The sequence below is a fragment of the Sceloporus occidentalis genome, unplaced genomic scaffold (assembly GCF_023333645.1).
Source record: "Sceloporus occidentalis isolate IW3139 unplaced genomic scaffold, rSceOcc1.0.p SCAF_22, whole genome shotgun sequence".
Classification (NCBI taxonomy): Eukaryota; Metazoa; Chordata; class Lepidosauria; order Squamata; family Phrynosomatidae; genus Sceloporus; species Sceloporus occidentalis.
Window position 1 is genome coordinate 9,561,480 of NW_028317002.1, and position 27,083 is coordinate 9,588,562.

At 41.6% G+C, this 27,083-nt stretch overlaps 1 protein-coding gene across 1 annotated transcript in view; it reads right to left on the minus strand.

Annotated features, from left to right (window-relative positions):
• Positions 1-1,794: 1,794 nt before the first annotated feature.
• LOC149300988 (multidrug and toxin extrusion protein 2-like) overlaps positions 1,795-27,083 on the minus strand; it is a 76,114-nt gene continuing 50,825 nt past the window's right edge. Inside the window, exons 12-17 of the mRNA XM_089484502.1 lie at positions 25,648-25,723; positions 21,924-21,993; positions 21,713-21,845; positions 21,169-21,263; positions 2,259-2,352; positions 1,795-2,033 (exon numbers count right to left, since the gene is read on the minus strand). Of these exons, the coding sequence (XP_089340628.1) occupies positions 1,795-2,033; positions 2,259-2,352; positions 21,169-21,263; positions 21,713-21,845; positions 21,924-21,993; positions 25,648-25,723 (707 nt within the window). The remainder of the gene's footprint in view (positions 2,034-2,258; positions 2,353-21,168; positions 21,264-21,712; positions 21,846-21,923; positions 21,994-25,647; positions 25,724-27,083) is intronic.

A 27,083-nucleotide genomic window follows, 5' to 3' on the forward strand; every position in this document is an offset into this window, starting at 1 on the left:
TATGCTTTATTCCTCTATTTGCCAATCTGCCCCCTGATATACCTTATACCCCCTATATGCCGACTTACCGATGCATCCCTAGACTTGTCCCCTGTGCTCCAGTCTCCCTGATGCGCGTAGACAACCTCTGCTACTACCCAGGACTTCCGCCTGGGCTTCTATAAATGAGCACTGGAAGGTCACATCACCATATGGGGGGCTTCTTTGATGGTGCACTGTCAGAAGCGTGAGGTAGCAGTGGAGGTTGTCTGCACGCATCATACAGACATTCACCGACTGCCAGGTCTCCTGCAGAAGGGTGGGGGATCCTTCTCTCTGGCAGCCAGTGAACAACCTTTGCTGCTGCTGGCCGGTACCTCTTCCGGGACTTCTATGGTGGTGCACCAGAAGGTCATGTCATGCCAACAATCCGTCACAGAAGTCCCGGCAGCAGCGAAAGTTGATTGGGTGCATCGAGCAGACGTTCGCCGGCTGCCAGAGAGGATGATCTAGGTCACCTGCAGTGTTGCAAGGGATCTGGATCTTAGTCTTGTAGTCAGACCTCTATTTGAGGTCTGAGTATAAGACAACCTCGAATAAAATACGAGGGATATTTTTCAGACAATTTCCTCTGGAAAAAAAACGTGTCTTTTAATCGAGCAAATACAGTATAAACCATCATTTAGTATGAAAAATATCTAAAATGTGGGGAAATATTTTCACAGTTTCACCTATAGAAACTATATATGTAAATAGAATTTTTCTTTCCAAAAGTGTATTTAAGTATTTGTCCTGGTTTTTGGAAACACATCATATGCCTGGTATTTTCCAGCGCCTTCCACAGTTTGTCTAACAAGAAAAAGAAAACATTTTTCACATCCACCTTGCAGTTTCACCATGTTTATTTTTCTGAGTGGATATGTGAAATAACAAAATAGGTCTTGATTTGTGTTCAGTGACACCACCCGAGTACAGCAATACCCCACATGCGCACTTCAATTTTAAAACTTTTTAATGATCAGATCACTCCTATCAGCCCACAACTCACAGCAATTAACCTGGAAGCACCCTTGACTTACTTATTTCAATATTCTTACTACTCTCTTTCTCACTATCTACCCCATCTCCCCCTTTCTCATTATCTACCCCCTCTCCCTCCCTTATCACTCACTCTTAAGTCCTGCGGCACAAGGCTTCTGCTTCCTGCTCTGCCGCGGGGCGCTCTGCTTCACTGCTGAGCGCTGGTATATGACGTCATATTCCGGTGCTCGGCATGAAATGCTGACACAGCAACGGAGGTAGAGGACTCGCAGAGGAAGAAGGGGGGTGCTGAGCGGTTGCTTGGCGTCCCTCTCTCTCCTCTGCGTCAAAAAATAAATAAATAAAAAAAAATAAAAAAATATATATATATAAATGAGACAGCACTTTCAATGAGGCTGCCCGGGATTTAAAGTCCCATTGCCGGACTGTCCCGGGCAATCCGGACATACAGTGTCTGTTGGGTGGTTCCAAATTCGTCGGAGTGGGAGGCAACAGGGAGGGCAAGGAATAACCTAGGGGGGGCCCCCTGTATCGACACCACTGTATGGGAGTGATCAAAGGCTCTGGGGGGATGGCTTGGGGTGGCTGCGGTGGTCTGCAGGTTCAGTGGAAAAATTAAGTGGAGGGAAAAAGAACTTTCATCAAATTAGGCAATCACCATAAATTTTCAGTTAGCCAGGAGAAGATATGAAAATTATTAGATAATCAAAGTAATTATAAGAGTAAAATAAGGCCCAAAATCTCTGAAGCCCAAAATCAAATGTTCTACCCGTTTCAAGACAGTACTTTAACTATTACTGCAATAACAAGAGTAGCCACGGCTGAAATCACTGCCAGGCCACGCCAAATAATTAGCTTCTTTAGTGAGAGGACATCTCCTATGACGTCAGAAGTTTCAAGAAAATCATCTTTCTTCACCAAATGGCCTGTGTGTCTATTACCAGCACCAACATCTGACAAGATAATATATCTGGAATGTTGATCCTGTGAACCATATGAAGTCTGCATGTCTCCTGTGGTAAAACAGAAAATAAAAAATAAAATCAGTCAGCAGAAGTTGACTGAATATTTGTTATTTATGTAGCTTTTATGGTGTGCAGCTTGATATAACATGTTGAGGACAAACCAGTCACACACAGAAGCCGAGAGAGGACACCATTCCAGAGATGCAGCATCTATCGGATTCTGGTAACCTGATTGAATGCTGAATATATAATTTTTAATTTTAATCCACCTACCATTGTTAGCCAAACTGTCACCGGGCCTCTCTGTCTGTAAAGCTACAGAGACAACATCCTTCATCTTTTGTTTTATTCCTGCTCGAACCTGAGCCTGATAAAACATACAATGCATGATTCATTGTTGGTGCTGCTGACAGCTGCAGGAGTGTAGATCTTTGTTTAGACTAACAAATAATATATTTGATATACTAGGAACACAGCTTCAAACAAAACTGATACAGTCACATAAAATGCTTCCTTAATGCACAGTAAGCATACCATTTTTATCTGGTTAGGTTCATAAAAGAAAGTAAAAGTTTGGCCATCATCATCTTTGGTCTTCTTAACAGCGGTTGAGCTTTATTTTACTAGGGCAAATGTGACTATTTTGTTTTCTAGTTATCTAATGCAATACAAGTTGTGCCTTACTCCTTGGGTGTCCCACTCCCTAAACACATTATGAATAAATACGGTATGCATGTACATAAATAACCAGCCATACACAGCCATTTGACCTACACCTTCCTGCTCTAACTGAAACCTGGCTAACCTCATTTAACATTCTTCAGCTGCTCTCTCCTATGATTGCCTCTACTTCACTCACACTCGCACACCTGATAAAAGAGTGGTCCCGAACTTTTCAACCTATTCCCCTGCTGCATCCCTCTTCCTCCTTTGAGGTTCATGCCACCCAGATATTCCATACTCTGTCTACACACTGTGGTTGTATTCCCCCCGATCCTGCTACTATCCATTTGACCACTTCTGGTCATGGCTTTCCAACTTCCTCTCCTCTGATGTCCCCTTTTTCATCCTTGAAGACTTTAACATTCCAGTAGACACTGGGAGTCTCATAGCCTCTAAATTCCTGTCAATTAACCCCCCCTTTGATCTTTAACAACATACTCCCCTACTCACAATGATGGTCACAACCTGGACATTATTTTTTCTAATATATGCTCACTGACCAACTTCTCTAACTCCCCTTTCCCCTTCTCTTACCACAGCCGTCTATCCTGTTCTCTCATGTTGCTTCCTACTCTCATTCCCATCTCAAACTTGTCATGCTCTAACCACCCAACCACCTCTTGGTCTTTACAATGCTCATGCTGCTAACCCAGGCACATGACATTAACTGACATCTTTAATGTGGCCCCTTGTGACGGTCAGGACTCCTTGCCAAGCAGTGACAATCGTTCCCCTATCCTCTTAGACCCTCACATATCAAAGCTCATCTCAGAAAGGGGAGAGATTCTTAGGCAACAACATTAACAAAGCTTTCACCACATGCTTTCTGAGACACTGTATGTCACAGAGCAGGATGGTAAAGGCCAGGGGATCAAACTACTCACTATGGAACAAAGAGAATTACTGAATTCTGAAAACACAGAGGAAGAAGATAAAGAAACAATAAAAGCCCTCTCAAATGGCAGGAACCCCGGCCAAGGTGCATTATTGGTGAAATATTACAAATTATTAGGGCTGCAACTAACGATTATTTTAATAATCGATTAGTTGGCCGATTATTTTTTCGATTAATCGGATAATTTACCAAACTGCCCCCAGTTATGCACATCTGACCCCCAGCTTGCCACTCTGCCCCCATATATGCCTTATACCTCTTATATGCCAGATTCCACTGTGCCCCTGATATGCGTTATACTCCGTATATGCCAGTGATATGCAACTGAGCACCCTGATATACCTTTTACCCCCAGATATGTTTTATGCCCCCCTGATATGCCTAATATCGATATGCCTTATACCCCCTATATGCCCTGAAATTCATAATACCCCCCCATACACCACTATAACTCACCCATACACCACTCTGGCTCCTCCCCCTCCCATACACCACTCTGGCTCCTCCCCTCCCATACACCACTCTGGCTCCCCCCTCCCCCACTCTACTCTGGCTCCTCCCCTCCCATACACCACTCTGGCTCCTCCCCCCTCCCATACACCACTCTGCCACCTCCCCCCTCCCATACTCCACTCTGCCTCCTCCCCCCTCCCATACTCCACTCTGGATGATTCTCTGTCAGCCGGTGGGGGTCTGCATTGCACAGCTTCTATGAAGCTGCAGTGAAAGTGCCTGTCAGTAACGGAGGTTCACAAAGCACCAGGGAGTCGGGAGAGAGGCAGAGGAGTGTATGGGAGGGGGGAGGAGTCAGAGGGGTGTATGGGAGGGGGGGAGAGAGACGGAAATGAGAGACCGGCCGACAGTGAGGGGAATCCAGGTCCCCTGCAGCGTTGCGGGGAATCTGGATTCTAGTATTATAATCCGATCTCCGTTTGAGGTATAAGGAGAGGAGTTTTTCAGAGCATTTGCTCTGAAAAAAAACTCTTTTTATAATCGATAAAAATCGATTCGATTAATCGATAATGAAAATCGTTGACAACGATTTTCATTATCGATTATTATCGATTTTATCGATTAGTTGTTTCAGCCCTACAAATTATTATATATTTTTGAATAAGTGACCTGCTGACACCCTGAATCAGGCTAAAACCATCCTATAAACCAAACCAAATAAAGACCATAAAACATTCATCCACCTAGGTTTAAAAATGTTAACCAAATTAACCCCTTAAGTCCCTTATGGACGTACTGGTCCGTCCCAAAAATGCATCTCTAGAATCCCCTATGGACGTACCAGTATAGGACATAGTATAGCCTGATCTCCCGTGTAGCAACACAAATGTGTCCCTGCCGCTTCGACACATTTGTGTTGCTACACGGGAGATCAGGCTGTTGTTTGACAGCCTGGACTCCACCTGACAGCAGAAGCCAGCATCGCTGGCTTTCTGCTGCCTGATCTCATGTAACAGCTTCTGGCACAAATGCAGGGATATCCGATCGCTCCGATGAGACACAGACACTGTGATCTTTATGCAAGGCTGTGGGGACTTGCATAGAGATCACAGTGTGATCGGTGCAGGGGGATGCAAGGGGATGGGGAATATATAAAGATAATTAAAAAAAAAAGAAAGAGAAACCCTTACATCCCATTGCCCTAACACAACATCTAAACAGTATAACTCTCCTGTCCTCATTCACAACACCCAAACCCTTTAATCCATAAGCATAAAAGTTCTATGAATAATGTACACCTTATAGTATGTTCTATATAATCTATATAAATTAGGTATTTCTGAAATCAGGACACCTACATTGATAAACTTGGAGGGGATTCTTCATCACCTTACCTAATTTTGTGAGGATTCACAGGGAAAATGTATAAAAAATTAGGTGTTCTTTTTTTTTTTTTTTTTCTTGGTAACATAGATGATTAGCTGAAAATTTATGATGAGAAACTTAGTAAAAACTAGTGAAAATCAGAAAAAAACCCTAATTTTTTAATACATTTTCCCTCTCAATCCTCACAAAATTAGGTAAAGTGATGAAAAATCCCCTCCAAGTTTATCAATGTAGGTGTCCTGATTTCAGAAATACCTAATTTATATAGCTTTTCCATACTTTCCCAGCACTTATAGGGAACATACTATAAGGTGTACATTATTCATAGCTGAACCGACATACCGCAAAAATGGCAAAATTTCTCCGAGTACCAAAAACCGCTGGGACTGAATGGGTTAATGATCACAAGATACCAAGATACAAAACTTCCTGTTATAGGTGTGAGTACAGCAACAAATGTGTTTTTTTAAAATCTGTCAAAGAAATATGAATAGCAATAGCAGCTGTAATATTGTCAGACCACAAAGCCTGCTCTCACTCGAAGTAGGTCTCCCCTACTTGCTTCCAGCCACGTCAAGCAGTGTGACAAGGGTATGGTTGGTGAAGGAGTGCCCCCTCTTTCTTGATGTAGACTCTGGCTTGGTTGATTATTGCTGGATGCTGTGGACGTGGATTCAGCAAGGGAAGGAGGGGACTTCACATGAGGGGTTGAAGCCTCAGCCTCTGACCATATAATACCTCTATTCTCACCTCAGTTGGTGCTTGTGTGTTCCAAGTTGCAGTATCTGTCTTGGTTCAGTCACTATTTATCTCCTGTCTCATAACCTTGGTTTGTTTGACATCAGTGATCCGTGCTGCATTCCTCAAACCTTGGACTGTCAGACTAAGTGTGTGCTCTACCATCTAGCTTTTACTGCCCCTGTTCTGCTTGGCCCTCATGGCCATTCCCTACGCCCTATGCTTGCCCTAAGATCCTAGTCGTGCCCCTGACAAATACAGTTTCCTCTGGTCCAAAGGGTTTGCCAGATTGTCCACAAACTGCAAAAAACAAAAGTCAGGTTGGGACTGAATATACCAAATTTGAGAGACTATAGTCTGGCAGCAAAGCCATGTCATGCAATCGACTGGATTACGCAAACCAACAAATCTACAGACACATATTTTGAGAGCCAAGTTTTTCCCTCTGCCTCTATCCACACTCTTCCACACACCATACAGCCTACGTATGTGGTCAGAGTAGATCCCTTACTATTGACCACAATTAATTTGTGGAAAAATGTTAGAATTATTCTCAATTTACAATGGCAATATACACTACACCTACCATTACTGGGAAAATTTTGACTTTCAAGAAAGTAAAGCAACACATCCCTTCAGTGAGTGGCACACCATGGGTCTCATATCAATACATTATTTTTTGATACCTTAAACCACTCAATATTATCAATGCACTAATGCAGAAACAAATCTCAGAATCTACACATAGTGCTGTTTGCTTACCTACAGATCTAAAGCTACACTATGTCCATAATAAAGCACTTCACTCATAATTATTTTGATGCCTACCTGCATAGGGATAGGGGAGGCACCCATTCAAATAGTGTCCTGTGTAAAAACATTAGATTCTCAAGCGCCTCGCTGGAACACATTGGGGGACTGGAATGGTGACCAACTCTTTTACATAATATAGACAAAACAGACATCTGCAAAGCTGTCTGTAAGACAGGCAATGTACTTCCAATAGCATTCTATACTATGTATACTTAACAACCAACAGAATGTTTAGGCTGGGCCTGAGGGAGAATGACCACTGCCTAAAACCTGTGTCCCCAAATGCTCTTTCACTTCAAGGCTTCCTTTGTTATACAAAACAAATGTATATTTTAGCTTCAAACTAGGAATCCCATGGGTTTAAACGAAAAATTTGATGGGCTTTGGTTTATTTAACAATATATCTGTTTCCAAATAGAAATGTTTTTTTTTATTTATTAATAAATATATTTACTTAAATGCATGTTCATAAATTCTCTTGTCTTGAAATTGTATATATAGTTTTAAGTTGGTTCAATATTTTTGAAAACAGAAAACAATTGAGTGTTTTCACTTTAAATTTACAATAATAAAAATGTGCAGTCAGTTGGAGTATATATATGAAGTGCATTTCTTCTGAATCGCATGTTTTCACATAAAAGAACAATAAAACACAGACACCATAGTGTTTTTCATATAATATAAATAATCTATATCGCTGTCCCCAATAGGTATCATACTCACTTTTAATAGAGCAGAGTTTCACTGTTCAATGTGTATAACCCAGCCTCCTTGCATAATCTCATTTTACTGGTCATCTAGTTACATTGCAGGTTGTGTGAAAGATGCATTGAACGTGCAGCCATACCCTCTCCATCACCCAGACAATACGTACCACTTGTAGTACCTTTCAACAACCCCTCAGCCATTCCATCTATGGAAGAACCGATGTAGATCAGTTTGGCATGTGGCCCATTATCTGAAGCTGAGAAAGCCCGTCAAAAAAAAAATGTGCCTCTACTGCAGTAAACCTTGGCACCTGATCCGTTCCTGTCCTCAGCGCCCTCCTGTCACTGGAGGTAAGAATGAACACACTGAACTATGCTTGCGTTTGTCTCCTAAGTGGCTTCCCTCATTTATCAGTATCCTTATTTTTATAGCGGACCAGTAATTTGACTTTCTTCTCTGCCATAATTGATGCTGGGGCCAGCAGCTGTTTTATGGATCAGGACCTTCATATACCTTCACTTGGCAAGTCTACTCCTATACATATTCAGATTGTATATTCAGATAGTAGATTCAGGCAGTCCTTTGTCCTCTAGCCCCGTCTCAAAAGAAACACAACCACTTCAAGTTCTCCTTCGGGGGCGATAATCATATTTAACAATTGAGCTTCTACTTAATTGTATCACCCATTTTTTTCAGTTATCATTATTCAACTGCCATGGCTAAGAGTACATAACCCCACGACAGAGTGGTTTTAAGGTACCCTTGTCACTCTTTTGCAATCAGTCCTGCTACTTCCTTACACCCCATTCTCTCACACTAACAATCAGCTCCTTATGTAGAATATGTAATACAGTGATGTCTTCGACAAAAAAAGGATTGTCCAATTGACCTCCAGGAAGGGGCTCCTATTCCATTTGGGAGAATATTACCATTATCTGAACCTGAACTCTGTCACCTTAAGGAATATATTCAGGAAAATCTGACTAAAGGCTTCATCCGCCAAAACACATCTCCAGAAAGATGGAAGTCTACAACTCTGTGTAGATTACCATGCATTTTATAAGATAACTATAAAAAACAGATATCCTCTACCTCTTATCCCCGAATTGTTGGACAGACTTAAAACCAGTGTAGTTAATCAAACAGTTCTAAGGACAAAGGCAGGCAGCATAGTCAAAACAGTTCCAAGGTCAAAGGCAGGCAGCATAGATTCATAAACATAGTCACAGTTCCAATATAAAGGGCAAAGGCATGTAGCGTAATCAAAAACAGTTCCAAGGTCAAAGGCAGGCAGCGTAGGTTCATAAACCAAGTCACAGTTCCAATATAAAACGCAAAGGCAAGTAGAGGAATCCAAGAAAGGGGAGCCAAGGGTCAAATATCGTAAAGTCAAGTAGAATGTTCAAAATCTTCTGGAAGTAGATGATAGGGAATCCACAGGAAAAGAAGCTTAACTAGCAAGCAAATTGTGAAGGGGTTATTGGGTCTTTATAGGGTCTCTGATTAGAGGTCACCTCCCCTTCACACCTGATTACCTCTTCTGCACACCTGTTCCCCTCCTCCACACACCTGGTGCCCTCCCCTTGGTGTGAGAAGGATAGGGGTAAGGGATTCTGGCTCCTCCCTTGATTGGCAGCTCCCTCCGTCCTCCGAAACGAAGCCACGCCCCCCGCCACAAGGAAAGCGCACACTTTTGCCAAGCGCGGCGTGCGGCATAATCGAGCCTATGGCCTTCGCCACAGACGAGAGATCGCGCCATGAGGGAGCCGCCGTCCGGAACCTGGCCCCCGCGACAGCGATCCCGCCGCGAGGTAGGTGGCAGTCTCCGGTCCTGACACCCAGCATCTCTACACTAAACTAGAGAAATGCCAATTTGACGCATATCAAGTGGAATTTCTGGGGTTCATAATCACTGCTGGGAACATACAGATTGACTCAAAGAAAGTATTTGCAGTATTAGAATGGCCGGTGCCTTCTGACAAAAAAGCTGTACAACGCTTTATAGGATTTGCAAATTACTACCGGAAGTGTATTCTGAATTTTTCTCACATCATGGCTCCCATAACCAAATTAACTCTTGATTTGTGTGGACTCCAGAGGCCCAGACAGTGTTCGAGACTCTGAAACATCGCTTCAATGTATTTCAGACATGGAAATCTATCCAAGACGAGCTCCAGGCCTGGCGCTCGTTTGATCTCTCCTGGTTGGGTAGGATAGCCTCGGTTAAAATGATGGTACTCCCCAGGTTGCTGTTTGTCTTCAGAGCAGTCCCGATCGTCATACCACATAGTTTTTTTACAACACACACTAAACGCATTCATTAACGCAGGAGGGAGATCGAGGATCTCGAGACAAGCTTTTTTTTTCACCACGCTTTAAAGGGGGCTTGGGGGCTCCCGATATTGAAGCGTATTATAGGGCCGCTATACTATCCCAGGAGGTTATCTTTCATTCTAGGGAGGATCTTCCTAGTTGGGTGCCTCTCGAAAATTCCATGTTAGGCCCGTTCTCAGTGAGTCAGCTACTATGGCTGCCCTCTCGTACTAGCCCCAAGCTCCCTCCTCTTCCTCCAACCACAGTATGTACGTTCCATGTCTGGTCTAAAGTGTCACAGTTCATACCTGTTTTATCCTCCATTACGAAGGCCACCCCGCTAACTTTGCTTATGTGCCTCATCCCAGACCTAGACATTCACTCTAGGAACTTTTTACATCCCCTCCGTGTAGGAGATTTATTTCACAAACACGACATGTGCACATTCACTGACATACAAACCCGCTTTTCAATCCCAACACGCGATTTTTATAAATATCTTCAAATCAGACATCTGCTGAACTCCCGCTCTAAATTTCCCCCAGTTGATGTCGTCTCATCTCATCCTATAGTTTGCTTGTGTTGCAGGTCCTCTCCTAAAAGAGGTATGCTCTCCATCTGCTATTCTGCGCTCGAATCCCGTATGTGGGACCACAAGCTTCCCCATATGTTTGCCTGGGAGAAGGAACTCGGTTCCTCCTTTCCGCTGGAACGGTGGCTAGTCTCTGAGGAAGCTATGAGAGGGGTCACACATTGCACTAACCACCTCGAATTGCAGAAAAAAATTGTTTGCAGGTGGTACCTCACTCCACTTCACCTTTCCCACCTGTTCCCCTCCAGTTCTCCTACATGTTGAAAGGGATGCCAGGATGTCGGCTCCATGTTACATGTTTGGTGGTTATGCCCTTCTATACTGTCCACCTGGCAAAAATTATTTACGTTTATTTCCTCCTCTTTGGGGGTGTACCTTCCCCTCGAACCTGAGATAGCTATTTTACACATGTTCCCGGAATATGTGGATTCTCCAGCTCGTAAACTTATCATTCATATTTTTTTGGCCATGAAATCCCTCATAGCCCGTTATTGGAAATCACCCACTACACCTCATATGTCAGACATTCATGCAGTACTGGAGAAGGTGCATGTTTTAGAAAAATTTTCTTTTATTAACAAGTTAAAGCTTCCCTTATATGATAAAATATGGTCCCCATGGATTCAACACATGCTCATTTATCACAGGCGCCTTATTCGCACACCATTCATCTGCAGCAACCTACCATTGGGACATTTTCTTTCTTTGTTTTTGGTTAATGAACTATGTTCTCTGCATGGATATATTATCTTCATATGTATGGATATGTACTCATGCTGGCTCCTCAATCATCACTATGTAACGGTTTTCTCTATGTATCTGTACTTATTGCTCGGTTTCATCGAAATGTAACATCTGTTCTAAGACGCGAGTAATATGATGTAACCATGACACCTTATATGCATTTTCATACGAAAAGAAAAATCTAAAATAATAAAAATGTGAAGTTCAAAAAAAAATAAATAAAAAAAAAAATAATCGCTTCACTACAGCCCCCATCCTTATCCAACCTAATGTTGCAGAAACCCTTTCAAATGGACGCTTCAGATATTGCTGTGGGAGCTGTTCTGTCTCAAAGACACGGTGAGAAACAAAAACTTCACCGGTGGCTTACTATTCCCCCAAACTGACCTCTGGTATCCTAACCCTGGCTTATTGTAGGGCCACCTGTGACCTCTGGTATCCTGACCCTGGCTTATTGTTGGACCATCTGTGACCTCTGGTTATCCTGAGCCTGGGTTATTGTACGACCATCCGTGCTTATGGCAACGCACAAGAGTGTCCTGTTATCGTCTTCAACCCTCCATTTAGGTGTTCCATGTCTAGCAAGCATGTTAATTGTCACAGATGTTTTAACACTTTTGTGGTGCTCCTGTTTAGCTGTAATTTCCTTCTCTCTCAATCAGTGTACCCACACAAGATATACATTGTTTTTTTCAGAACAAGAAGGCCTTTCTTCAAATACCATATTTTTACCATATGATCTAATTTCCCAAATAAATAAATAAATAATAAAATGGTGAAAATGTATAGAATTACTTTCTCTCACTTTATTTGAAAAATATTTCACTGATCTCTAAAAGCTAATGTAAAAATCTGCTAAATAGATTCAACTATTTGCCCCAATTAACCCCTTAACGTCCATTGCCGGGTCAGGCACGTCATGCAAAACGGTCACTTAACAACCTATGATGTGCCTGACACGTCATGAGACTTAAACAAGCTTAGAAAGTGATCAACGATTTCTAAGCTTAAACGGTGTTGCTGTAATGCCTTCGATGTCGAGGCATTCAGCAACACCGAGATTGACATGATGGGCCATGTCTGGCCCCTCCCCGGGGCGTCAACATCCGCCATACATTGCATGGCAGCGGACGCCCGTTTTAAAAGCGTTTAGGAGGCGATCAACGATCACCTCCTAAACTTCAATAGTGTCGCTGGAATGCCTCGATCAGGAGGCATCCAGCGACACCAAATACTTACCCCAGGGCGGGCTGTGACCGCTCCGGAGAGCAGTCACAGCCGCAGCTGCACGCAGTCTTCGCCATCCGCAAGATGGCGGCGGCCCGGGAAAAAAAATAATAAAGTTGAAAAAGTTCGCTAGACGGTCTCCAGACCCTCTAGAGAACTCTGGCTCCACTTGCAGGTTGAATACAGGTACTGCATTCAACCATACAAGTCAATGGAGCCCAGCTTTCTAATCACTATGTGATTAGTAAAATATTTAAAAAAAAAAAAAAAAGTTAACAAAAAAAAAAGGAAAAAAAGAAAAAGCTTAAAAAAAACATGGTAACATTTAAAAATTATTATGCTTCAGAGGAACTATCCAGTTCCAGCAAAATGTCCAAAAAGAGTAAAATAAATACCGTATTTGCTCGATTATAAGACGAGGTTTTTTTCAGAGCAAATGCTCTGAAAAATACCCCTCGTCTTCTAATCGGGGTCGTCTTCTAATCAGACCTCAAATAGAGGTCTGATTAGGAGACTAAGATCCAGATCCCCCGCACCGCTGCAGGGGACCTGGATCCTCCTGTCTCACCCGACTCCCCCCCCCCCATCATACACACACTTACCGGTGCTTCCTGCTGTGTTGCCGGGGCAGCGGGTTGACGTCTACGCGATCCGCGTAGACAACGTCCGCTGCAGCCGGAAGGAGGTGTGGCTAGCAGCGGGGGTTGTCTGCGTCCGTCGCATAGACCTTCCCCGACTGTCAGAGATCAGAGTTCCCTGCACCGGTGCGGGGAACTCTGATCTCTGACAGCCGGGGAAAGTATACGCGACGGACGCATACAAACCCCCGCTGCTAGCCACACCTCCTTCTGGCTGCAGCAGAAGGCGACGTCAACCCGCTGCCCCGGCTGGAAGCACCGGTAAGAGAGGGGGGAGAGCGGGGGAAGGGGGGGGGGGAGAGTGTGTGTGTGTGTGTGTGTGTGTGTGTTAGTTAGTTAGTTAAATGGGGGTATAGGGTGTGTGTGTTAAATGGGGGCATAGGGCATTTCTGGAGTGGCGTTAAGGGGGCATTTAATAGAGCACTCTGCCTCCTGAAATGCCTTATACCTCCCTATATGCCACTCTGCCCCATAATATGCCTTTTAACCCCCTAAATGGCAGAGTGGCATATAGTGGTATAAGGCATTTCTGGAGGCAGAGTGCTCTATACAATGCCTTTTAACTCCCTTAATGCCACTCTGCCTCCTGAAATGCCTTATACCTCCCTATATGCCACTCTGCCCCATAATATGCATTTTAACCCCCTAAATGCCAGAATGGGATATAGGGGTATAAGGCATTTCTGGAGGCAGAGTGGCACATAGGGGGTCAAAAGGCATACCATGGGGCACAGTGGCATATAGAGGGTTAAAAGGCATATCATGGGCCACAGTGCCATATTGGAGTGGCAAGCCTGGGGGCAGATGTGCGTAACTGGGGGACAGGTTGGAAAATACAAGAAATAAAAACAAAAAAAATCTTTTTCTCAATCATAGCTTTTATTAAAAAAAATAGTTTACATGAATTAACATTTACTGGTAAAACTTTTTTCCTTTGGGGTCGTCTTATATTCAGGCTTTTTCTTTTTTTCCTAAGTTAATATTCAGATTTTGGGGGGTCGTCTTATAATCAGGGTCGTCTTATAATCGAGCAAATACGGTAAAATAAAAAAATAAAGTTTATTATTATGAGCAAGTGCTAAAATTAGCGCTGTATCTTCCCAAAAATCCTGACATGGAAAAATTTTAATAAAAGCATTTCAAATACCCAAGGGGTGTCTAATTTAAAAAAATGAATGGTTTGATGGGGTAAATTGTAGTGGCCAGGCTCAAAGATAGGGCATATGCACAGACTGACCAAAATAGGGGAAAAAAAAGCGCACTTCCCAAATGTGGCCTTTTAACCCCAAACAGCAGTCAAACCCATGCATGGGTGGTATCACTGTACTCGTGAGATGTTGTTGAACACATATTAGGGTGTTGTTTGATAGTGACGTATACCTGGAGCTATAAATGTATACCCAAAGTACAATTTGTGTAAAAAAAATACCAAAAAAATACTAACACAAAGTGTGCCAAAGGCTGGTGATAGAATCTCATGCATGGAAATGGTTAAAATACTAGCATTTGAAATACCTTGGGGTGTCTAGTTTTCAAAAATATATGGTTTGATGGGGTAAATTGAATTAGCCGGCTTCAAAGATGGTCCTATTAGGACATGGGGGCAGAATGACCAGATGTAAAAGTTCCAAGTTAAAAAATGTGCACTTCCTAAATGTGGCGTTTTACCTCCCAAACAACCCGACAAACCCATGCATTGGGGGTATGACTCTACTCGGGAGATGTTGCTGAACACATATTGGGGTGTTGTTTGAAAGTGATGTATACCAGCTGTAAATCCATACCTGAACAGCAATTTTAGCGATAAAAAACACAAAATAATAAATGCATGGAAAGAGTTAAAATTCTAGCATTTGAAATACCTTGGGGTGTCTAGTTTTCAAAAATATATGATTTGATGGGGTAAATTGCATTGGCCGGCTTCAAAGATACCCGAAATGGCACATGGGGGAAGAATTACCAGATTTGGAAAAAATGGTTTTGAAATAGCAAAATGCTACTTGTACTTAATGCTCCATAACGTGCAGAAAAAAGCAAAAAAACATAAAAACATTGGGTACTTCTAAACTCAGGACAAATAGTAAAATATATTTAGTAGGTTTTTTCCTTAGCTTTTTTGGACGAGTAAAAGATTTTTGGGGTAAAAGTCAGAAAATGTGGGGGTTTTTTATATTTTTTATCATATTTTATTATTTTTTTTATGCGAAATTAGATAATATGATTAAAACAATGGTATCTGAAGAAAGCCCTTCTTGTCCTGAAAAAAACAACATATAATTTGTGTGGGTTCACTAAATGAGTGAAGAGAAAATTACATCTAAACACGAACACCGCAAAAGTGTTAAAACAGCCTCGGTCCCAATGGTACAAAAGGTAAAACACAGCCTGGTCCTTAAGGGGTTAAGAAATACCCAATGTTTTTATTGTTTTTTTTTATAGGGCAATAAGTATAATAAGCGTATTGCTATTTCAAAACCATTTTTGCTTTTGGTCATTCTGCCCCATGTGCTATTTAGGACATCTTTGAAGCCGGACAATTATATTTACCCCATCAAACTATATATTTGTGAAAACTAGACACCCCAAGGTATTTCAAGTGCTGGTATTGTAACCCTTTCCATTCACAAATTATACCACTGGATTCACACAAATTGTACTTCAGGTATGAATTTAAAGTTCCTGGTATTTGTCATTGTCAAACAGCACCCCAATATGTATTCAGCAACATCTCCTGAGTACAGTTAGAACACCCATGCATGAATTTTTCAGGTTGTTTGGGGGCTAAAAGGCCACATTTGGGAGGTGCACTTATTGTTTTTCATTTTGTCATCTGGTCAGTCTATGCCCTATTTGGGACATTTTTGAACCTGGCCTATTCAATTTATCCAGTGGCGACTCTAGAAACAATATATAGGGGGGCACACAAGATACCACAGTCAAACTGGGGGGGGGGCATTAATAATTTCCACCATTAAATCATACCACTGAAAATATATATATATATATATATATATATATATATATTGCCAAAAGTAATGTGCTATGGAATGATACTTTTGTTATTGGACAATACAATACTTGATCATTCAACATGGGAAGCCTGAAGCCACAATTTAGTAAGACTAATCCTTGAAATCCTTTAAACAACACAATACCTTAACTTTTGCACTAAATGATTTCAGGGCCTAATATTAGATCCTGCTGCTGATATGTATATATATATTAGCCCCTGCTGCCCATATATATTAATATTAGCCCCAGTTGCAGATATATATATATTAATATTAGTCCCTGCTGCCGATATATATATAAATGTATATATAAATATTAGACCCTGCTGCCGATAGCAGGTATAGATCAACACATTAACACACAAACCCAGCTTTGCATGTATAGATCAATTGAAATTCACTTGTGATCTCAGCACTGAACGTATATATCAAATCAACAGAATCAGACATACAAATCCTGTATTTGCAGGTATACAATAATAATATATGAAACGTAGCATTGCAGGTATAGATCAAATAAATACAAGGAAACAGCATTGCAGGTATTAATCAACTGAACAAGACATACAAACCCTGTATTTGCAGGTATACATAAATAATGTATGGAAACATAGCATAGCAGATATGGATCTACAGAATAACACAGAAACCCAGCTTTGCAGGTGTAGATCAATTGGAATTCACATAAAAACACAGCATTAAAAGTATATTTAAAACCCCTAAATTACAGGCATAGATCACAGGTTGCAAACCCCAAAGCCAGCCCTGGTGTCCACACTGCCCACATAGAACCTGGCTAGCACCCAGATAGCACACATACGATTTGCCATCTTTGTCCCATATACACCCTGCCTGTACCATCTTGGTCCCCAAGGCTCAAACATCCTGCTAGTGCCATCTTTGCCCTTCCACAATTATACATCTATGATACACACAAACACATTAACTCATGCTCTCCCTCATTCAGACAAATCATCCACATATTAAGTCATGCTCTCCCTCATTCAGACAATTCATCCACATATTAACTCATGCTCTCCCTCATTCAGACAGTTCATCCACATATTAACTCATGCTCTCCCTCATTCAGACATCTCATCCACATATTAACTCATGCTCTCCCTCATTCAGACAATTTATCCACACATTAACTCATGCTCTCCCTCATTCAGACAATTCATCCACATATTAACGGATGCTCTCCCTCATTCATCCATTTTAAGAAACTACGCCCCTTGGAGCTTCAAATGAGGGGCTACATGTATTTCTAGGATAAAAGTGCACAAATAATGATGGAATATGTCGCTTTGGCTAGAAAATATGTTTTTTCTAACCATAGCAACATGTTCATTTGTGTCTTGCGCACTCCAGGTTTGTACTAGAAACACATACAGCCCCTCATTTGATGCGCCAAGGGGTGTAGTTCTTGCAAATGTGTACTTTTTGTGCCATAATTTAACTTCTTACGTGAGCAGTAATGCCACGTCAAGGCTTTAACCCTAATTACTGACCATTCACACGCCTTTCATATCTCCATTCACTCGCAGAAGCACACACCATACTTTCCATACATTCACTCACAGAAGCACACACCATTCTTTCCCTTTACAATCCCAAAGAAATGATGCTAAAGGGAGAAAAAAAATGACTTTTACAGCAAAAATAAGTCTTGCAGTAAAAATGCAAGGCGCTGCAGCGATGAGATGGTTACTCACGTACCGCACAGGCTAAATGGCTGATTTTAATAATATTTTATTAAATTGTCAGTTGTTAATAAAGTTGCGCGGTGACGTCATCGCGTCATTGCGCGAGACGTCACCGGTCGGATCGAGTGGCCCCGGTGATGCCCTTCAGTTTGAGGGGCAGATCGCCGGGGTAGGTGGTGATGGAGGTCCACAGACCTCCATCAAGGTAGGGTAGTGCTAGTGACGGCATGGCACCGTCGTTAGCACCTGACTGTGACTGCCAGCGACGGCACCATGCCGTCGTTAGCAGTCAAGGGGTTAAAGTCCCATTGCGGGACTGTCCTGGGTGGCTCCAAATTCGGTGGGGGGCAACAGGGGGTGCAAGGAATATCCTAGAGGGATCTGGAGAGAACCTCTTGCAAACATTTTTTGCGAGATACACTGTATGATGGATGTTGACACCCCAGGGAAAGGTCACATGTGCCCTGCTACCAATCTTGGTGTTGCTGAAAGCACGTCATTGGTTGTTAACTGACTAATTTTACGTGATGTGCCTTGCACATCACTGGTTGTTAAGGGGTTAATAGCACGTAGAAACTCCACAATATTTTTTTGCTTTGTCCACTTACAGTGGAAATAAAAAGTCTACACACCCCTGTTAAAATGACAGGTTTTGTGATGTTTAAGAATGAGATAAAGATAAATCATGTCAGACCTTTTTCCACATTTAATGTGACCTATAACGTGAACAATTCAATTGCTAAAGAAACTGAAATCTTTAGTGTGCACACCCTCTTATAACTGGGGCTGTGACTGTATTCAGAATTAACCAATCACATTCAAACTCATGTTAAATAGAAGTCATTAAACATCTGCCATCACTTAAAGTGGCTCTAGGCTATAAAGGCAGAAAACCTTTAGGCGTCTGTTAGGAAGATGAAGAGGAAGTTCACCTTTCAGCACGACAACAACCCAAAGCACACATCCAAATCCACAAAAGCGTGTCTTCACCTGAAGAAGATTAACATTTTGGAATGGCCCAGCCGCCAGAGCCCAGACCTGAATCCAATTGAACATCTGTGGGGTGATCTGAAGAGGGCTGTGCACAGGAGATGTCCTCGCAATATGACATATTTGGAGCCCTTTTGCAAAGAAGAGTGGGCAAATATTGCCACGTCAAGATGTGCCATGCTAATAGACTCCTACCCAAAAAGACTGCTTCAAAAAAAATATTACTTTTAGGGTGTGCACACTTATGCAACCAGGTTATTGTGAGTTTTATATTTCCCCCCTCAAATATTTCAGTTTGTTTTGCAATTGAATTGTTTAGGGCTGAAACAACTAATCGATAAAATCGATAATAATCGATAATGAAAATCATTGACAATGATTTTCATTATTGATTAGTCAAATCGATTTTTATCAATTATAAATGCTCTGAAAAACTCCTCTCCTTATAACACTAGAATCCAGATCCCCCGCAACACTGCAGGGGACCTAGATTCCCCTCACTGTCAGCCGGTGGGTGTCCGTGCGATGCGCACAGACAACTTCCGCCTCTCCCCTCCACTTCCGCTGGGGTGCGGAGTGGCATATAAGGGTGCACAGTGGCATATAGGGAGGTATAAGGCATAAATGGGGGCGAGTGGCATATTGGAAGTTATAAGGCATATCAGGGGGCACAGTGGCATATAGAGGGTATAAGGCATATCCATATTAGGCATATCAGGGGGGCATAAGACATATCTGGGGGTAAAAGGTATATCAGGGGGCTCAGTTGCATATCACTGGCATTTAAGGAGTATAAGGCATATCAGGGGGCACAGTGGAATCTCTGGCGTACAGGAGGTATAAGGCATATCTGGAAGCAGAGTGGCAAGCTGGGGGTCAGATGTGCATAACTGGGGGCAGTTTGGTAAATAAAAGAAAATAAACAAGGCTTTTTTCTCATAGTTTTTATTAAATATGAAAAATAGTTAACATATGAATTAATATTTACTAATAACCTAGAATTGTTTACATTATAGGTCACATTAAAGGTGGAAAAAGCTCTGACATGATTTGTCTTTGTCTCATTCTTTAACATCACAAGAACCAGGCATTTTAACAGGGGTATGTAGACTTTTTATATCCACTGTATACAAACCTTCTTGTCACAGATACGCTATTATGTCACTACAAAAAAAATAGCAAATCTCACACTAACTCCAGGAACGGCAACAAAAGGTGTCTACAAAAATGACAAAAAAAATGGTTTATATAATTACAGCAGTAGCACAAAAAAGTCATCATGTAGTATTGGCTAAAGACCAAACTGCCAATGCTAAATATTTTCACAACCAATGTATATCTGTTATTTTGCATGGACTGGGTAGAGGCTACCCTCATGAACGATTAAAAGAAACAAAAAACGTTTTAACATCGGGGAAGTTACATTAATACCTTAGACCTTGATTTATGTAGATTAATAAAGACAACCTTTCAATATACCTCATGGTACAGCTTACAATTAGTCCACAATCCTTAGATTTTATTTCAATACTACAGGGACAGGCAGGACTGGGACTACATGACAACAGGGGGAGACCTGAGCTATGCACTACTTTTCCTAATAAGCAATTGGCAAGGATAACATTGGATACAACAGGAGCAACAGGTTACATTATTTTCATCTGGTTAGTTTTTTAGTCTAGCTAGACTTTTTTATTTGTTTTAAATTAGTTCTAAATAAGATATGTGTCAAACATATTCAATCTGCTAAGTGGTACAAGGTGGAACTTGTAAACTTTCCCTTGCACCAAGTAAGGGCTGAAATCAAAATGTCATACACATATACACTACATCTATTAATCTGTAATAGACTGGTAGAATTGAAGTTGCAAATAAAATATGCAAATTGCAAATGAATGCAAATTGAATATGGTGAAAAAATCACTAACAAAACTGATCTGAAGTAAAAATGTGCATTTGTCCATTCCTAACGCAAGATGCAACTAAAGTTCTTGTTCGTGCCCAACGTTATCTCTTGACTTCTGTCTTAATTAATCCAATATGAATGCTGTTGCCATTGCTGTTGCAGTAAGTGGCTCTCCACCATACTAAAGGTAATTAATCCTTTCTTGGTAAGGCTACATGGGACATTAAACTGTCTGGAGTAGGACTCTGGAGTAGGACCTGCTTATTATATTTAACACTACATATAATAGGGTATTGCAGGAAATGTTGCATATAACCTCTATATACATTATAAACATTACCTCTTCACAAGCTTTGTTCCAATCCAGTCTTATAACAAATGTGACAAAAAAGGTGGCTTGTAGGAAGAGACAAATAAGCGTTCCAGACCACAAACCTTGAGAAAAGAGCATATACTGAGAACACATACTAAAGTACAAGATTACAACCCAAACAATCCAAAATACCATAATTTGGACGAGATCACAAATTGATGCCCTGATTGGTTCCTCAGAGGCTAGTGCAGTGACCTCTAGTGAAACCATTGTGGCTCAGGAGTCTATAAGGTCCTGGAAAGTAGTAAGATGCTCTTGTACTCTTGTACTTAAGAGTTAAGCTCAGTATATGTACAGACTTTTTCTGACTTTTCACTTGTTTGCATTCGTTTTTATGTATGACAATTCGATACCCAAAGCCAAGAAAGAGTTTTGTGTTTTGAATATGTCTTGAATACGTCCATCTAAAAAGAATAAGTTCTTAAAAAATACATATTATACTTTTAATATAGAATACAACTTTCCTCTGCCTCTTTCTGTCAGATTTTACACTCAGTTGTAAAATTCTTACCCATTACTCCAAGTTTCAGAGCAAACATAAGGGATATTCCTACAGGTAAGCCAATGACGTAATATCCAACTGCATTCAAAATGGCACCAATCTTTTGCTTTCCAGTTCCCCGCAACACTCCCCCACAGGTACACTAAAAGCGATTATTAAATAGGTTATGGTTTAAAGTGTACATAATATCAGAAATTCAGTAACATGTTTCAATACTTACAGAAATCGCATCAAGTACATGAAATGGAGCAAAGATAAGCAAAATATGTGAAACCAGGAGTACAATGTCACTGCAAATAAAAAAAGAACACTACCTAAGTTAAATTCATACATTGTAATAATGAAGAATAAAGATGACATCAGTTAAACCAAAATGAGATCTAATTCTAGTCCTTAACACAGCTGCCTGCACAGAGAGTATGTACAGCAGTGACCACATGTGTATTACTTAAATAAACTTATGATCACTCTTTGTTCACTTCATCTCGTTTCATTTCTCTGCCTATTTCACCATTCAAGTGGCATTATACACAGTATCATTTGAAGACTGCTACTATAGATGGGAAGGTCTGGAAAAAAAACCACAGAAGAATTGGGGGGGAAAACAGTTTTTATCCATTTATTACCAAAGTCTTTTTTTTAATATTGTCATATAGTATACTAGTATAGATGACTACTAGTGTGTTATAATCATTAATATTTAATAATAACATTATAATTCATTTTAGCTAGCTAAATGAGCTATATTATATTAGCTTGGTGTGCTTGAGAGATTCTGGCAGGTAGAAGAGTTAATTTATCCCACATAAAGATTAACCACTCCACTACTACCCTTAAGCTTAAGATAGAAGTTGATTAATTTAATTACTAAATTAATATAAGAAATCTCTAATAATGTATTACTTACTTAGTTAATAATTTGGTTAATAATAATTTTCAATTTTAAAGTTAAGCTAATCTTACTAGTACTGGTGCTGCAGTATATAAATATTAAATATTTTTATTTTTTACTTTAATTTGTTTTGCACACCTCAGTCCATCAGTGAAGTGAACTTGTTGAGCTAGTTCATCCAGCCATATAACTGCTGTGTGTTTTTTTGTTCAGCAAGCAGTGACGCTGTTTTGATAAATATTATTATTTTCAAATTTTTTATTTTATTTTATTAAAACCGCCTCAGTGTTTTGCTCACCTAAGTCCATCCGCATAAGCAGTGAAAGTTGTTATAATTATAATTTATAATCTACTAATATTATAATAAATAATGAATAATAAAAATAATAATAATAATAAAAACCCCAACAGCTGCTTCTGAGCCAATAGCAGCTACAGCTAGTTGGCAGCCAAAGACCAAGGCAGGTTGGAGCACTGCAACATGTCCAGCCCACCCTGGAAGAATTTGGGGCATTCCAGTCCAGGAGGTCAATGGCCAAGCAGCAGGCCAATAAAATAACCCGATTTATTGGGCAGTTCCTTTCAGTTGGAGGGACATCCTTCTCCATGATTGAAGGGGAGCCTTTCAAACAATTGATGGCGGCTATGGCTCCACAATACACAGTTCCCTCACGTTCCACTTTCAGTAGGAATATTGTCCCCTCACTGTTTCAGTCCTGTGTTTCAGCAGTGAAAGAGGAGCTTTCTGAGGCTGCTGGTCAGTGTTTTCATTTCACAACAGATTTGTGGAGCGCATCTAATGGGCAGAATGTCTTTATTTCCTTGACAGCACACTGGTGGCAGCCCGGTGTGTCTAAGAAAGCTGCTGCAGCAGGCTACTGATCATTCCTTCTGAAAATATTCTGCATGCAATAAGAAAAATCTTTTGCCTTTGGGTGGGAGCAGAGGCGGGCTCCAATGTTGAAGTGGGTTTTGTGGAAACTGACGGAGGTGCAAACATGGTGAAAGCGCTGCGAGATGGTCATATTGTTGGTGTGCACTGCGCAGCCCACATCATCCATCTCATAGTCTTGGCAGCAATGTCAGAAAGAGGAAGTCATTTAGCAGCAGTAGTTCTGTCAAGCTGCAGAAAGATCGCTGGACACTTCCACCACAGTGTTAAGGCTTGTCTATGACAAGATGTCAGTACGTGGTGGAACTCCACTTTAGATATGCTGGAGAGGTTTTTGGAGCAGCAAAGGGCAATTGCCTCAGAGCACAATATTGGGATTACATCTTCATTGAATAGGGAGGATTGGACAGTGATCGCTCAGCTAGTGGCAGTCCCTAAACCATTCAGGGATGCCACAGAAAATTTAAGCTCAAACACTGCCAGTCTGGCCCATCTCATCTTGGCAGCAAGATGGATGTGTTCATTGAGAACCGTGAGGCTGTTCAAGGTGGCACTCTACATCCTGACGTAACAGCCATAGTCAGGAAGCTGAAGGATCTGCTAAAAGTACGCCTTTGCAAACGCATGGAAGAAAGTCCCAAAATGATGCTAGCGTGCCTTTGTGATCCAAGGATTAAGGGAAAGCTAGCAATCAAATTTAATGTTCTTAGTAGCTACCAATAGCAATTGGTTCAAAAGGTGCGTGACTGGCAGCGTAAAAGGGGAATGCTGTCTGAGGAGGGAGAGGTGCAGGAGGAGGAAGAGATGATGATGTCTGCTACTCCTAGCAGCAGCATCTGCAGCAGTGCCGCAAGAAGCGCAACACAGCTGAGTGGAGCAGCTGCGTTTTGGGAAGAGGCACTTGGGAGTATAGTTGGACCATCTGACAGAGCTAGCAGCAAAAAGGAGAGTAGTGCTGCTGAAATGGTCAAACTTTACCTCTGTGAAGTTCCTGCTGCGCCTAATGTTGGCTACTGGGATGAAAAGAATAATGTGTGGCCTGCACTCTCATGGGTTGCGCAGCAGCTACTATCATGTCCGCCAACCACTGTTCAAAGTGAGCTCGTGTTTTCTATGACTGCAAATATAGTCCACAGTGCTCACGCATGGCACCTCATCTGATGGAGCAGATTGCCTTTCAATTCAATCTGCCGAAGTCTGGGTACCCAGGTCTTAGCTTGGAAAGTTAATTTTCCCAAATGATAAAGGTAGTTTCTCCCTCTTGACTGCGTCTATTTGTGTTAGTCCGTTGACAAACGTCATGGACTGACAGTGTTTGGATGCTTTGCCCTGGGGGTGAAACAGGTGAGTGGGTCACCAATTCTCCACTCATTCACCCTTTCCATCTACTTTTTCTTTGTAAATCTTGCTTTTTCCTTCCTTCCTTTTCATTTTTTTTTTCCATCTGATTCACAACCAACCAAATATAACACACATATACACAATTCACAAGGATCTTTCCTGTTATTTGCCCTGGCCCTCAGTGGTGTCGGCAGGGGGGAGGCAGAGGGGGCCATGGGCCCCCTACATCATGCTGTGCCCCCCGTGTGCTCCCCCAATTGAAACACCACCCTTTTTTTGTGCAGCCGTGATAGACATGGAGGAGAGAGGCGCCGAGAGGTCGCTCAGGAATAAGCGTTCATGTTCCATATGTGTAACAATAATTTTAAATTTGTAAAGCTACTCCACTCTGCATTTGTTTTCAATTTTTCTGAAAGTTTTAATTTTTTCTGGAACAAAACTGTTATTTTCCATGGGTTCAAAATTTCCGGAAATTTAAAATCTCTAGCTGCTTCCATTACAGCACTGGAATAACTATTGTGTGTGAGCATGGGTGTGTACTTGTGTGTGTGAGCATGCATGTGTACTTGTGTGTGTGTCAACATGTATGTGTAAGTGATGTGAGATGGGGTGTGTGCAATTTGTGTCAGTGTGTTTACATTTGTTGTATGTTGGAAGGGGGAGCAAAGGTCAAAGGAACAGTTTTTTAGGGGGCTTTGTTTAAGCCCTAAAAGGGTCTTACCAGTCTGATGTTGTTGGTGCGGCTTGGTTACTATAACAACTGCAAATTTGTTAATAACGCTCTGTGTCACAGTGTGTGAAAGCTATTTACTTACTAACCTGTCTGAGGTAAAAATGTAGGCGACATAATCTTTCAATCCGGCCACTAAAACCCCAGTTACCAATGCCAAAAGCACTGTGGACAAAAAAAGATAAAGAGAGAATTATTTTGCCAGCAGATACCTGGCAAAAATAAAACAGACTCATGTTTGCAACAGCTTGTAAACTATCTTACTGTGAAGTCAGTATCATGTCATCCCATCATATACTGCATTTATCTGCATTCAACTAACCTCCTCTATGTGATCTTGTGAACATGACAATGATGTGTACAGTCAATGCTGATACACACCTGACCCTGAGGCAACCAAATAGTCCAATCACTTTTTTACCATAAGTTAGTCTTAATTTAATGGAGCTAGAAATTAGTGTTCCATCCCATTTACCTCTTCCCCTGCTTCTACTGAGGTTAGTTGTGCTTCCTTTGATTTCAAAGGGTTCTCAACTCTTGTATATGTAAGTGCATTAAAGTGCATGCATGGGCAGCATACATCAATGCCTGCTTCAGTTGGTATAGGAGAGGGAAATGGGGCATAAGTCTCACTTTCTAGCTCCCTAAAAACGGAAAGACATAACGCCAAATACAGTATTCATTTGAGGCTATTCAAAATGCACACTGATGTGTCTCCAAGGTCAGTTTTACATACATAAAGGTGGAATCCCATAGTTTTTTAGTTTTCACGGCACAGTAATGCAGGGGGGAGGTTAGGTTACAGTGTGCAAGCTCCTGAGAGGAAGCTCCCGGTGTGTTGTGGGGTGCAAGAGGGAGGGAATATATTTATGTTAGAATGTAAGTATGCGTGTCAGGATCCGCAGGGTTTATCCTCGCCTCAGAGCTACAGCCTTGTGTTCCTGGCCTTGTACATCGAGCCAGTGATTTAATGCATCTGAGCTGTCTTCTGTGTTTGACCTTTGGACTCCAATCTCATTCTAGTGTTTGTTCCTTGGTTCCCCGCTGATCATGATATTCAGGTTTCTGACCTTTGGCTTGGACTCTGCCTATTTTTGGGATCATCCTTTGTGACATGCATTGGTCAGCATCCCTACCACCTGCTGATGTCTGTCTGTTTCCTGCTGGTGGGTTGCCAGAGGGTTTCCAGTGGTGCTCCTGCAGTATGCCCTGCCAGAGGACTTCTAGCCATGCTCCTGCCTTGTGCCCTGCCAGCACACTTGCAATTACATGCCAACCCTGCCACTGAGAGCTTGTTATTCCAAGCCTGTTTTCTGTTTGTACTAAGCTTGTCACCCCAAGTTTATATCCTGCTTGTGCCCGGAACACCTATAGATAGCACCCAAGAGCAAGACTGGGGCTAAAGTGGAAAGCAGCCCTGAACTGGATCCATTGTCAGTCTTCCTTTGGCCATGCTCTGAATCCGAGCCTTCCCCTGCATTGAGACTTCTACCTGATCCTGAACCCTTACAGTATGTTAACATGA